This window comes from Branchiostoma floridae, chromosome 7 (genome assembly GCF_000003815.2).
Source record: "Branchiostoma floridae strain S238N-H82 chromosome 7, Bfl_VNyyK, whole genome shotgun sequence".
NCBI lineage: Eukaryota > Metazoa > Chordata > Leptocardii > Amphioxiformes > Branchiostomatidae > Branchiostoma > Branchiostoma floridae.
The window spans coordinates 19,716,392-19,729,789 of NC_049985.1; the positions used below are offsets into that span (position 1 = coordinate 19,716,392).

At 43.5% G+C, this 13,398-nt stretch overlaps 1 protein-coding gene across 3 annotated transcripts; it reads left to right on the forward strand.

Annotated features, from left to right (window-relative positions):
- Window positions 1-455: 455 nt before the first annotated feature.
- On the forward strand, window positions 456-12,134 carry LOC118419185 (cyclin-dependent kinase 11B-like). 3 transcript variants are annotated; one of them, XM_035825517.1, is made up of 5 exons: window positions 456-600; window positions 1,982-2,178; window positions 5,747-5,821; window positions 6,859-6,973; window positions 9,118-12,134. In XM_035825517.1, exons 2-5 carry the CDS (start codon window positions 2,016-2,018, stop codon window positions 11,273-11,275), a joined length of 2,511 nt encoding a protein of 836 aa, XP_035681410.1. In that variant the 5' UTR covers window positions 456-600; window positions 1,982-2,015; the 3' UTR covers window positions 11,276-12,134. The 3 variants fall into 3 exon arrangements, with proteins under 3 accessions (XP_035681410.1, XP_035681413.1, XP_035681412.1); XM_035825519.1 differs by lacking the exon at window positions 456-600 and adding an exon at window positions 635-773; XM_035825520.1 differs by lacking the exon at window positions 5,747-5,821.
- Window positions 12,135-13,398: the final 1,264 nt, after the last annotated feature.

Below are 13,398 nucleotides of genomic sequence, written 5' to 3' on the forward strand. Positions count from 1 at the left end.
GGAAATGGCGTTTTAGACGGTGCAGATTTTAAATTTCCACTGACTTATTTTGCAACTTAAAAGTTGACTTTCAAAACGCAGGGAATGGCATTTTAGATGGTAAAAATTTCCGCGATCTACCTTGCATCTGCTCGCCAGTGCCTTCTGATATCCTGCGAAGAAAACCACCACAAGACTTCAAGAAACATGAAACCATTTACCGTCTTGGAGTCATTGGACTCGAAGCACAATGTTTATAAATTAAATTTATAAAACCACAGGTTTAAATTAATTTAATTTTGAAGTGTCAAACAGCTCCCCCATTTGGTAATTCAACCGCACGGGCGAAAACAGTGTTTCGAGACCCCTTGGAATGTACCAACGGCCTTACGCACAAAATAAGAGGGGAAACAGCTTATGTCGATTTCGCCAGCATATTACAGATGTCTAAGTCTATAAATATTTGAAATTTAAAAAAAAATACTCATTCAATATTTTCATACTTTTCCCTTACTACTGAAGAGAAAACATTAAAATTTGATTATTTTTCCTTTAGATGATTTTGGACTCGTCCAATATTTTTCCCACGAGGCAGTGCGGTTGTTGGCGCTTGGAAGAGTGGTGAGGTTTTTTTACCGATTTTCGAGACTTTTGTACCAAATTTCTCACATGTAGTGGACCTTATGACGATTGATTTCTTGTGGATATGAATGTTTGAAATTGTTTCGATCTGTCTTTCTTTAAAGGTAGCCTTAGATTTTGTAGAAGATGATGTAGAAGTCCTCTTTGAAGTGGTGCGTGTAAGTGTGGGAGGGGGGCACTCAGATGTTCAAACGAAAATCAAACGTTTCTAATAAAACTTTCTTTTCTCTATTTGATTTGAACTTATAACGTCACGACCTGCTTTTAGGGCATTTATATGTGTTTTTTGTCAACATGTCGAGTATCAACCTGTTGTTTGTCAAAACTATGTGTTGTCATGGGATTTCTAGTCGTTTCTCTGTCATGAATGCTCTTTCCCTGTCAAATATTTTAATTATCATGTGGATGTTTCCCCGTCAGTGTGTACAGTTGTATTGAATGTGAGATAAGTTATGTAGCTTTAAAGTGATTACAAGTGCTAGTTAGTGTAACGTTTGTGTCCTATAGTAATTTTATAATAATTTTCAAATATGACGAACTTGCAAACTTGGGATGACAGTGTTGACACAAACACTGATGGGGAAATGTCCACACTGATGGTACCCTGGATATCAGAGTACAACTTAGCCGGCTAAGGGAGTCGGCGTATCTCCCCAGGCCGGCTAAAGTCGGTTTACGGGGCTATGTTGCTAGGGGCCTGGGAAAGAACCATAGCCACGAGCGCTGTTCTCTGGCGACCAGGGTACACTGATGGAGAAAATGCATGGCAGGGAAGCGTCCTGATACCTTGTTACAGAACCGTCAGGGACAGATGACTGGATTTTCATTTTAAAATATGTCATTGATGCACCCAGAGACAACTTATCTAGAGATTTCACATTGAAAACACCTATACCAAAAGCACTTAGCGACCATGTTTAGTGAAATAATAGACGTTAACGTTTGGTGGGTTCTTTGACGTGCTACTAGTAGAGATCTGGTTCTCCTCAAAATTTCAAATAATCGTCCTTTGATGGAATTTTGCAGCTGGGGACTGAAAAAAAATGTACACTTTCCGTCCTATGTGAAGAACAGAAATCAATATGTAAAGATATAATGAAACTGTCTGCCTTGTATAATTCTTCACCGAAATGGATGCCGTTGAAGGGTCTGCCAAAAAAATTTACATCTCAAAATGCAGGAAACAGCATTTCAGAGGGTTTAGATCTCAAAATTTTCAGGGGAGCATGCCCCCGGACCCCCTAGGAACGCCACCCCTTCGACGCAACGTCTTGCTCGATAGGATTCAAAATTGAGGGGACAGAAAATGATTTCGGCTGGCTACAACCATGTTTACATGTATTTTCTTTCTTTTCCGTAGAGCCTCAGCATAGCAGCACTGGAAGGTTGATGGAATGTCCCACCCCGACAAACTACAGCAGCAGCACAACACCTCAGCCGGCGAGAAGTGGAGAGTCAAGACTCTGGACGAAATCTTAGAGGAGAAGCGCAGACGCAAGGAGCGACAGACCATGGAGCAGGGGAGCAAGGGAGACCACTTGGGACATCTTGAAGAAGGTAAAAGATTAAAGGCATTTCTAAGCAATATTAGGTCGTGGAAAGTGGAAATATTATGAACAAGGCAGGCTGTATAATATTGACATCTAATGCACTATTTTACTTTTTAGCACATTTACATCATTAGGCCACAGCAAGTAAATTTTATGGATGACATCAGCGTTCCCGCCAGGCATACGTCTTTACGTCTTTGGACGCATTTTTTTCTGGAAAGACGCACTCGGCTCGGCTGAATGCGTCCATAAATAATCTGTAAGAAAGGCTGACCTGTAGCACCAGTGTGCAAAATGTATCTGGAATCTTTAAAAAAATCTGTCTTTATAAGAAGGAATCCTACCTTTACAATTTATACTTCAAATTGTTCACTTTCCGGTCATCCAGGTAGTATGGGGCATGGGGCAGAGCGCGGCACGTTTTAGAACTAGCGGACCCATGTCTGACACACCCAGCCACGCACCAGTCTGAGCTGTTCGTTGCGCAATGTAAAATTTCTTGTAGTCCGTGAAATACATCTGACAGTCAGCATTCTGTAACACTGGAAGAAATCTTATGCAGATTTTATATTCTGATTTGAACATGATACTTACTTGTCCTCATTTTCATGTATTTGTTAAAGATTTGTGGGTAATACTAGTATTGAACAAACAAACTGTTCTGCGCGAGTGTTGTGCATCTCAACAAAAGTTCTCACGCTGTGGGCAGTTGATTGGCAGTCGGTATCTTTGACAACAGGCCGCCGGCGCCAAGCAGTCTAGATTGGCCACCAGGTCCAAATCCAACCATCTTAATAACCAATCAGCGTTTGATAAATGTAATGATGTACTCTGTCATTGGTCACCGAGTATTAGCGCACGTGACGTTGTTTTGTGATATTGGTAGCCGCCCGTGTCGTCTGGCAAGTTTCTTCCCTAGCTGCTAACAATTTACTATTAAATTTTCCCCATTTATCCAAGTTACAAAAAGCGGTGCGCAGTAAATAAGTGAAGAATCCAAAACTATTCACTTTGTTTCTTATTTCCAAAATTTCTTTTGTTTCAAAAAGACAAAATTTGTGGCAGAAAAGGGGCCGCAATATTGTTGTCAAGCGTTGATCGAGTCGGCTGTGCACTGACGTTGGCCTCCGTGGCACATGGCGCGGCACGCCCCCCTCCCAAGACGGACCGTCGATCGCAGCGCCCAGCACGTTGGAACGTCTTTCTGGCTACTGCTTCAAGGCTACACCGGCACTGATCACTGCCAAAGAGGCAGCAGATCGTCCTCCTTCGAGTAATGTATAACGTTCTTGGTCTATTTGAAAAGAAATCCAGCCAAAGTTTTCACGCCGAAAACGGGGTTACCTGAGGTCGCAGGAAACAAATGCATGCTCGTGGAAAATGACGGCACAGCCTTGTAAAACCCCACCGATTCGAAAAATTTGAGTAAAATCATCGGGAAGAAAAAAACACAAAGTGTGATGGCGTCGTGATTTTATCGTCTGGGAAAACTATTTGATGAGGGAGGGCGCAACATCGATCGCACGAGGTAGAAATTTATTTTATTCAATGACGGAAGAAATTGGCAGAATTTTTCCATGGGCTGACGAACTGGCTAGAGCCCTGTTGCAAAGCATCAAAAATCCAAAATTTTCATGTCTGGAGAAATTATACCCGGGCCAGATCACGGAAGGCTGATTCCCTGTGATTATAGTTTTTTTTAATATTTACGTATTTTTGGGGTTCGAGAGGGCGGTTGTCGATTACTGAGTAACGGGAGTAAAGAGGCAACCGACATGCAATCTCAAGCGCATGATTTTCCTCTCAAATTGCAGGAAATTGTGTTTTAGAGGGTTTGAAAATCCAAATTTTCCTGGGGGAGCATGCCCCCGGACCCCCCCTAGAATGCCTCCGGCGCTCAATACCCCCCTCCCAAATATTTGGACGCATACTTTCAAGAACCTGGCGGGAACGCTGGATGACATCCTCTGCAGACTGCAAAAATAGTGCAATAGGGCGATAAAAAAAACAAGATGGGTGAGAGAAAAACAAGATGGCTACATTTTCAAAAATAGGCACCATAAAGTTGTGATGAATGTTGTAACAAGAATTAAAGGGACAAAACACGTGGCATCAAAGCAAAGAAGGCATTCATTCCTGTATTCAAGACATGAACTGGTGTGGTAAAAGTGACACTAGTGACTAGTGTGGTAGACCGGCATCACCAACAAAGTTGGTAACCACACTCATGGCTTCCATATTGGTGTCACTTTTACAACTATCCAATAAGTTTCATTTCTACAACTACTGTATTAATGCCACATGAGCATTGTCAACAGTTTGCATGCGGTCACACTAATGTAGTTAACACGTTTAGTAAAAACAATTTTTTGCAGACGCTAGCTAGTGCAGTTTTAGCATAAGGCCTAGGGAAAAAAATGTTGTGTTTCCTGTTTCCCTACCTACCCGAGAAAAACCTGCCGACCCTGGAATTTTTTGGGGGTGGGCAGTGGAGTCACAGCCTCAATTGCAAGTTAGAATTTTTATTCAGCCTGTTTCCTATTGAAGTCAAAACACTGATTGTCCTTTCCTATCTAGTGAAGGATAAATGTATCTCACAAAATTAAAGTTTGACATTGAAAGACGAGTGTCCTCATGCATTTCAGTTTTCTTTGTTCAACTGCATTGTAGCACTATAATGTCTCACTAGAATTTTGGCCACCCTAAATTAAGGTATGCTCCTAGTGGGGCTGATTACAAGAAGAAAAAAGATGATCCCAACCTGCCGACCCTAATTTTTTTAGGACTGAAACAGGAAACACAAATTTTTTTTCCAGGCCTAACTGGCCACCAGACTATAATATATGACCAGTACCTTACATGAGGATCACTACGCTAACTTTTTCATTTAAACTAGTGTATTGGTACTTACATGTATTATTATTATGTGTGTATTATGTACTATTATGCAGGGCTCGAAATACTGGGTGCATGTGCACCCAGGTGCACCCAAAATTGGAACTGTGCACCCAATTTTTTTCAGTGGGTGCTCAGGGTGCACACAAATATTTTCTTAGGTTTATGTATGGAAAGGTATCAAGTATGCTAGTATACATCATATTCTTGACATCTAAGTGTTAGAAAGATAATAAAAATGTCTGTCATGTTACTTGTATAAGAATTTGATAGCTTTAACTAAGTTTTGTTATTAGGTTTTCTTGACATTCTACTTAAATCTAAGTGGTGCACCCAAAAATTTTTTGGTGCACCCAATTTATTAAGCTGGGTGCACCAGTGCGCCTAATCCCCAAAATGAATTTCGAGCCCTGATTATGTATGTATTTATATATTTATCAATCAATCAATCAGTCAATGAATCAGTCGTTGCATTTGCAGTATACTCAAAAACCTGGTGTGCGTGTGGATATCATCGATATCATTAAATCGACATAGCCTAAGCTTGAAGTGTTTAAGAAAATGTTTGATACATGCACTAACAAAACTGCCCTTTTGGATTTCTGTTTTTCAGGCTTTTATTTTTCCTGACTTTTTAAGAATCAAAAGAGCATTTTCTTTTCCTTTGTCCCACTTTATAGGGGAGCTGGAAGACGAATGGGCACACCACAGAACAGGAGACGATGGTAGAGATGCCTACAGGCACATAGAAAATGGTGGGTTAGACAGCTCTTGACACTGTAAGGCCCCAGAAGGCCCCATGGGCGACTGCCATGTTGTAGGTACAATGGCTTTGGTTGGCTGGACAAAAAAACACATTGAGTTACACCATCAGAATGCATGCAATCTTAGTATTACTGTTATTTCCTCACTATTTTCACATTCTTTTTAAGGTCAAAATCATTTTTTATGCCACTGAAATACATAAAACTCTAAAAAGATTTCTCAAAAGGTCAAGTCTGATTTTGTACAAATGTATCGACATGAATTGCCTCTTCAACTTTCTTCAAATGTAATATCAAACAAACACTTTCAAGTTTGATTACTGTTTGGTTACCGTAAACTCAATAAATGAGTTTACCATGTTGACATTAGTAGCAGTACTTAAGTAAATACTTTAGTCTGATGACAAACTTTACCACAACAAAAAACAACAACTATGAAATGCAGTGAATATTTCCCTCATGTGAAATTAGGTACCTAACTGCAGTTTGGGATGTCCATTGGATAAAATGTGTTTGAGGAAAGCCATGTATATGTGTCGGGCACATTAAACTTTTTAAAGAACCTGCCTCATTTATTCAAGAAAAGAATAGGGGTCCTTCCTGGTGTGAGAGGACCAAATAAACGTGTTTAGATGTACAGCTTGTACTGTTCAACAGATAAGTACAAACGTCACGGTGGTGGTGTTGTTTTGTGTGTGTTTTTTTTCTTTTCATTTCACGTATATTACGTAACATAACATAAAGATAAAAGAACAAAAGATTAAAGTTCAGGAACTGATTTCGATGTAAAGAGGTGTCACAAACCTTTGTGTTACGCCATGAGGAAGTTTCACAATACATAAAATTAAAAACAAAAGAGATTGCATGCTGTCTGACACTTTCTAGACCCTTTCTATTGAATACTAACACTACCTGTGCCATTGTGCCTACCTGGCAATACCCCTCGGTACACCTGATGCACACCTGGTGACTGCAGGTGTGCTGGCTGGAGCCCAGGTGAGCTAACAGGTGTGTGGTGTTCCCTGCAGGTGAGCTTCAGGAGAAGAGAGGGAAGGAGGGAGTGACTGAAGGAGGTGGAAGTGACGATGAACGGATGGAGGAAGGACTTGACATCAAACCTCCACAGCCCAAGAAAGACAGCAGGTAATACTGTAAATGCAGAAACTTTTGCGTTGGTTTAATGTTTGCAGTTTTCGCGGCGGCCGCTTCACCGCAAATTAAAAACCACCGCGAACATTTCTCCGTGGCAGTTAGAGACTTCAGTGCATGGTGCTACCGCGAACTTAAAACCACCGCGAAAAGTCCTTTTTCACGCTACCGCGAAATTAAATCCCCGCAAACTTTAACACATTTACAGTAAATCGCATTAATCTCCCACACCAATGATGCATGGGGCAGTGCAGATCTACGTTTCTGTAGCCATTACCACAAAGTTTTCTGCAATCCCTACAGTAATGGGCTGGTACACCCATAGTGGTCTCTGTGTGTCTTTCCCGTGCCGTGCAAAAACGGTGCTGCAGAATCATTGGCATTCCTTCGGACTCCCTGCCGACGTTGTCGTCCAGACGTGACGAAGCCACCTTGCGCACTTTTCAGAGTGTCTTGGCTGATGAAACTAATCCCCTGAACAGCTTGTTATCACGCAAGTCACACAGTGGCTATGGACTTCGCCGTGACAGACAAATCATGACTTCACGTAGTCGAACAAAGAGACACGAGCTGTCATGTATACCGAGAGCTATGAAGCTGCACAACACAAATCTATCTACTTGTTGCTAAATGATACTAGTATGCAGAAGTGACTCCTACATCTTAACTGCCTGTTGTTGTATGTTGTCTTTTTAATCCATCTTGTTTCACATCTGTAAGTTTTAACTGAATTTTAGTTATTGTAAAATGGAGGCACTTGTATATTGTTGATAGCTTTTACATTAGTTTATGAAACTTTGTGAACCTCGCAATTAGGCCGATTGGCTGCAATGAGTTTGGGTTAAATAAACCATTACCATTACCATTCCCAAATGCTGCGTAGTCAACAACATTGTACTCCTTCAAGTTCAAGCCAATCCACATTTTCTTCTCAAGAAGACAGTGCATCGTTTCTGTCAGGAATTTTAGTTAGCCCATGGCTACTTCCCCTCAGCCAATGAGAAGCCCCCATTTTCTGTTGATAGATCCACATAGTATGGTGCTATGAAAAAAAGTGTGCTGCTATTTCATGCAAATGAGGGAAAAACTGTGGTGATATCAAGAAAACAGGGGTGATATCTGCCTGAAAACTAGGAGTGATATACGCATGTGGCCAATTCTGACCAATCCTCCCTTACCTTTGAGACCATCTTCTGGGACCAGAATAGTGTCATGTGATAACTGACCAATCCTATGCTTGACTTCTAATTGCCCAGAGGAATATGAGCAGACTTTCTGTCTCCAGGCACCTTGCCCGGGAAGGTCTTGACAAGATTAATGACCTTGTGTTGTTTCAGCCTGACACTGTCTGTCACAGCTTTTCAAGCAATAACAAGAAAGATTGTGGACTTTTAGGACAAAATAAAGTAACATTTTGTAAAGCTGATGAACTAGAAAAGCTTCGAGGAAGTATGCCATGGGCTAAGTTAGTTACCCCATGGCCTTGGTCTCGTTTAAGGTGTATATCACCAGGCCCACCACCTCGGGGATTTCTTGTCTCCCCTCGGTGGGCGGGCCTGGTGATATACACAGAAACCTCGCCCCGCCCATGGGGTAACTATTACTTAGCTTATCACCCAGACAAGTTTTGTCGAGGTGGCTTCTTCATTTCTTCAGATCTCAAGAAATTTAATTGCACAATGGTTGGTTAACCTTGGCACCAAATCTTTACACCAAATCTTTATTGAACATAGTCTTCTTCAGTACACAACGCTTTTTTTATTCTTCAGAATCTGCAAATGTTTTAATGACTTGTCTATTGTCTTTATTAGTGCAGAATGACAAATGCAGTTCAAATTTGTATTACAGGGCTCGAAATACTTTTTTCTGCATACCTGGGGTTAACATTCAATGCTGCTAATAACAATCAACATACACCTACATTATATGACATTTGTGTATAAAACCCAGTACATGGACCAGTGCAGGTTAGGTGCAGGTAGACATCAGAAATACCTGCACAGCTCCAATTTTACCTGCAGTAGCCTGCATATGCAGGTGGTATTTCAAGCCCAGTAGTTTAGGCATCAGGGAAAAGGTTAAATTTGTTAGAGGTGATCCAATTTGTTGCTCATGATGTTGTTTTTTGTTTGTTTCAGGTCATCGCATCATTCCCACAAGGACAGAAGGAAAGACAAACACCGGGACAGATCCCAGCGCAGGAAACGTTCGCTGTCTAAAGAAGGTGCTGACTACGGTCCCGCTAGGCAGAAGCGACGCAGCAAGGAACCAGAACGGGCGGACCACAAGGAGCGCCGGCACGCACGGCCGGCAGACTTCGCAGCAAGGGGGCGATCGCAGAAGCAGCCATACAGGGAGCGCGAACGTCCGCGGGAAAGAACAGACGCACCGAGGGAACCAGAACCGTGGAGACGTGATCGAGTCGCGCCTCGTCCGGAGAGGGAGCCACCGCGAGGTGACAGGCTGGCTCCTCGTTCCGACAGGGAGAGGGAGCGACCGCGGTCGAAGGAGGACTTGCGGAGGAAGGAGCGAAGGGATGTGGCTCCCCCGCAGAGCAGTCGCAGCGGACAGAGTCGGAAACGGGAAGGCGAGCGAAGCCCCGCCAGACCACCACGTGATGAACAGAACTCACGGGCACCACCGAAATATGAATCACCAAAGGTAAAGGAGCAAGATGAGCCACAAAGTGCAGATGAGAGGGTGCAAACACCACCAAAGGAGGAGGAAGAAGAAGAGAGAGGGATGGAGGGAGAGAGGGAGGAAGAGAGAAGTGAGAGTTCTGGGGAGGGGTCATCAGGAGAGGAGTCAGGGTCAGAGGGCGAGGGGTCAGAGGGTGAAGGGTCAGAGGGTGAGGGGTCAGAAGAAGGAGAGGAAAGCGGGGATGAGTCAGGATCCAGCAGCTCTTCTTCGGAGGATGAGGATTCCGGGGAGGAATCTGGCTCCGGGGACAACCAAGGCAGCGAGCAATCCGGCAGCGAGCGATCTGTGAGCCCAGATCACCCCGAGAACAAAACCCACCACGTCCACGTCAAGTCCAAGTTCGACGAGGAATCGGGAGGGAGCGAGGAAGAAGAGGACCAATCGGAACCACCCTCTGATAACGAGTACGTGGTGGCGGATTCGCCTCCCGAGTCGCCGCCAGAGCTGAAACCCGAGGTTCCCCCGTACCTTCCAGCCGTCATGGGCTGCCGTAATGTGGAAGAGTTCTCCTGCCTCAACAGAATAGAGGAGGGCACCTACGGGGTCGTGTACCGTGCCAAGGACAAGAAGACAGGAGAGATCGTGGCCCTGAAACGGCTGAAAATGGAGAAGGAAAAGGAAGGGTTCCCGATCACCTCTCTTCGCGAGATCAACACCCTTCTGAAAGCACAGCATCCGAATATCGTGACGGTACGCGAAATCGTGGTCGGCAGCAATATGGACAAGATCTATATTGTGATGGATTACGTCGAGCACGACCTAAAGTCGCTTATGGAGACGATGAAGCAGCCGTTTCTCGTGGGAGAGACGAAGACGCTACTCATCCAGCTGCTCCGCGCGGTCCAACATCTCCATGACAACTGGATCCTCCATCGAGACCTGAAGACCTCCAACCTCCTCCTCTCGCACAAGGGCATCCTCAAGGTCGGCGATTTTGGGCTAGCGCGGGAGTACGGCTCACCACTGAAACCGTACACGCCGATCGTGGTCACCCTGTGGTACCGCGCTCCGGAACTCTTGCTCGGCGTGAAGGAATACTCCACGCACATCGACCTGTGGTCCGTTGGGTGCATCTTTGCCGAGTTCCTCACCATGAAACCCCTGTGGTCGGGCAAATCGGAGATCGACCAACTGAACAAGATCTTCAAAGATCTGGGTACCCCCAGTGAGAGAATCTGGCCCGGGTATAACGAACTCCCTGCTGTGAAGAAGTGTACCTTTGCCGAGTATCCCTACAACAACCTTCGCAGTCGGTTTGGCGCGTACCTCTCGGATCTAGGCTTTGAACTCCTCAATAAGTTCCTTACGTACTGTCCTTCGAAGAGGATCACAGCAGAAGACGCGCTGAAGCACGAGTTTTTCCGCGAGTCTCCACAGCCGGTGGACCCGAGCATGTTTCCCACGTGGCCGGCGAAGAGCGAACAGACCACGACGCGGGTCAAGAGGGGAAGCAGCCCACGGCCGCCAGAGGGAGGGTTGGGTTATGCCCAACAGTTGGCAGAAGATGGGGACATTGAGCCTGGGCTGGGTTTCCACTTTAACACCTCCCAGCAAGGGGTGTCGGCCAAGGGAGCCGGCTTCAACCTGAAGTTCTAATTGATAGTTCATGAAAGAACAGAAGACTGAAAAGCCAACTGTGCAAACCCCCAAATCAAGTTCTCACTTGTGTATCGCCTTTCGCGAAGATGTATTGGAATTTTCCGACATATTAGAGGGAATTGACGAGTTACATGTACTAGTAGCAGGAGTGTCCAAGATACATTCAATGTAAGAAAAGTTGACATCTGTAAAACAAGTGAGAACTCGACTTTTGGGGATATCCAACATAGTATGGTCGGATTTTCAATTTTAAGTTTTGCTCAAGATATGGAAGAACACTGGATAATTAAAAATATGTATATAGTCTGAAAAAAAAGAAAGGTAGTGTAGGGGAATCAGTCTCGTTCAAGTGACGTCCTCTGGAAGAAGTTGAAATGTAGCTACATGTGTAGGCTTCAAACATTTTGCTCTCAACATTTTGAAGACAGCTTTTCACATTTTGAATGACATTGAGAACAAGTTTGTCTACAAAGTATTACCACTTCAATAACAAGAACATATACCTATAGGAGACCAAATGAACTAACCATACACTGTTATTCACTATGTAAAAATCATTATCATGTATCAGAAACTTGGCAACCATAGTATATGTATGTGTGTTAAGGTTTCGTCAAATAAGCAAAATAGCCAAAGGATGTAAAAGAAAATGTCTTAAAAACTAAATCTCTCTTTTTATGTGAGGAAATTTAAAAGTGTGTAGTTTCAGTTTCATACCGACAGTTTTGAGGCCTCCTAAGGAGCAACAGATATACATGTATCCATTGAGATATGTTTGAAAGTGTACATATAGCAACTTGTTAAACATAGCGGTTGAACATACTATGGAAATAAATGAAGTACTTAATGCAGTGAATGTTGCTTCATACGATCAAGACTTCTGTGAGTTAGAAGAATCATTGCCTTTCTAAACCCTGGCTATCACAAGGTCAAACTAGCGGAACTGGCAGGAAGTGCAGGTCAGAAGTGGTAGAACCCCAGTTTCAAGTTGGATACGTACTATCTTGATAACACCAAAAGTGGCTTTATGATAAAGTTTATCTTATTTATGTCATGTAAGGTATTGACATTACACAAATATTATGTAATGATAATTTTGCCCATTTCTTCGAATCCCATTCTGTATGGATAAGAGCGTAGTTCACCTCTATCCACGGGGTACCCTGTATCAAGGAGCTTTGTTCATATGGATGTTTGCTTGTTCCTTTCAAATCTCGACCTTTTCATTTCAAACCTAAATTCGCTATTTGGCAAATTTCAATGATAACTAGTCGTGAAAGAACATAAATGAAGAATCGATTTATAAGATTTCTTATTTCTAATCTTAAAGGCAACGATTTTTGGCGAAACGTTTTTTATTCGCAGGCTCGCATCGGTTTTGGAGTTCCCAGAGGACGTTAAATGGTCTGGAGTAGCGCCTGCAGTGTCTATAAAGCTAAGGGCGCAACCCTCCGGACGTTCCATTTGTCCGTACGTTTTTGGTTTTTTTTTGGGGGGGGGGGGGGGGGCAGGCCACGTCCGCCACGTATTTCTGAAAACGTTCCGGCTGTACATGGCAGCTACTGGCACGTACAATCCGCAGCCCGATGGCACACAAAGTTTTGCCTGCACGTTAAGTTCTACGGCGTGTCTGTGTGCTCCAAAATCCGTCGGATTCCCCGTACTTAACACTTACGTATCCCAAAAGATTGCCCACGTTATGGCACGTAGACAACACGTATATGCACGTACGGCGGGTTGTGCCCTTAGCTTAATTGTAGCGGTAAGCAGAGTACGGGTCATCTACACAGTCCCAACGTTTCCTTTTTTTAAGGAGGCAGTCTTCACAGCTTTTGCAAACAACCTCCACTCTTTCTAGTTGTTGTTGTTGTTTTTTTTTTTTTTTTCAATCGTGCTGTGATTGCTGATGTAAAATCTCAAAGTGATTTCCGCTTCACAACTGTGAATACGATAAACATTGCTGTTAACATACCTCTTGACATCACTGACAAAATTACATTTTAGCCGAGTCACTCTTGGTCAAATTTATATCATAATAGTCAATTGTAGTCCACAGTGGTCACAGATTTCCGCTTCCCAAATGTGTATGCTGTTAACATACCTCTTGACATTCACTGACC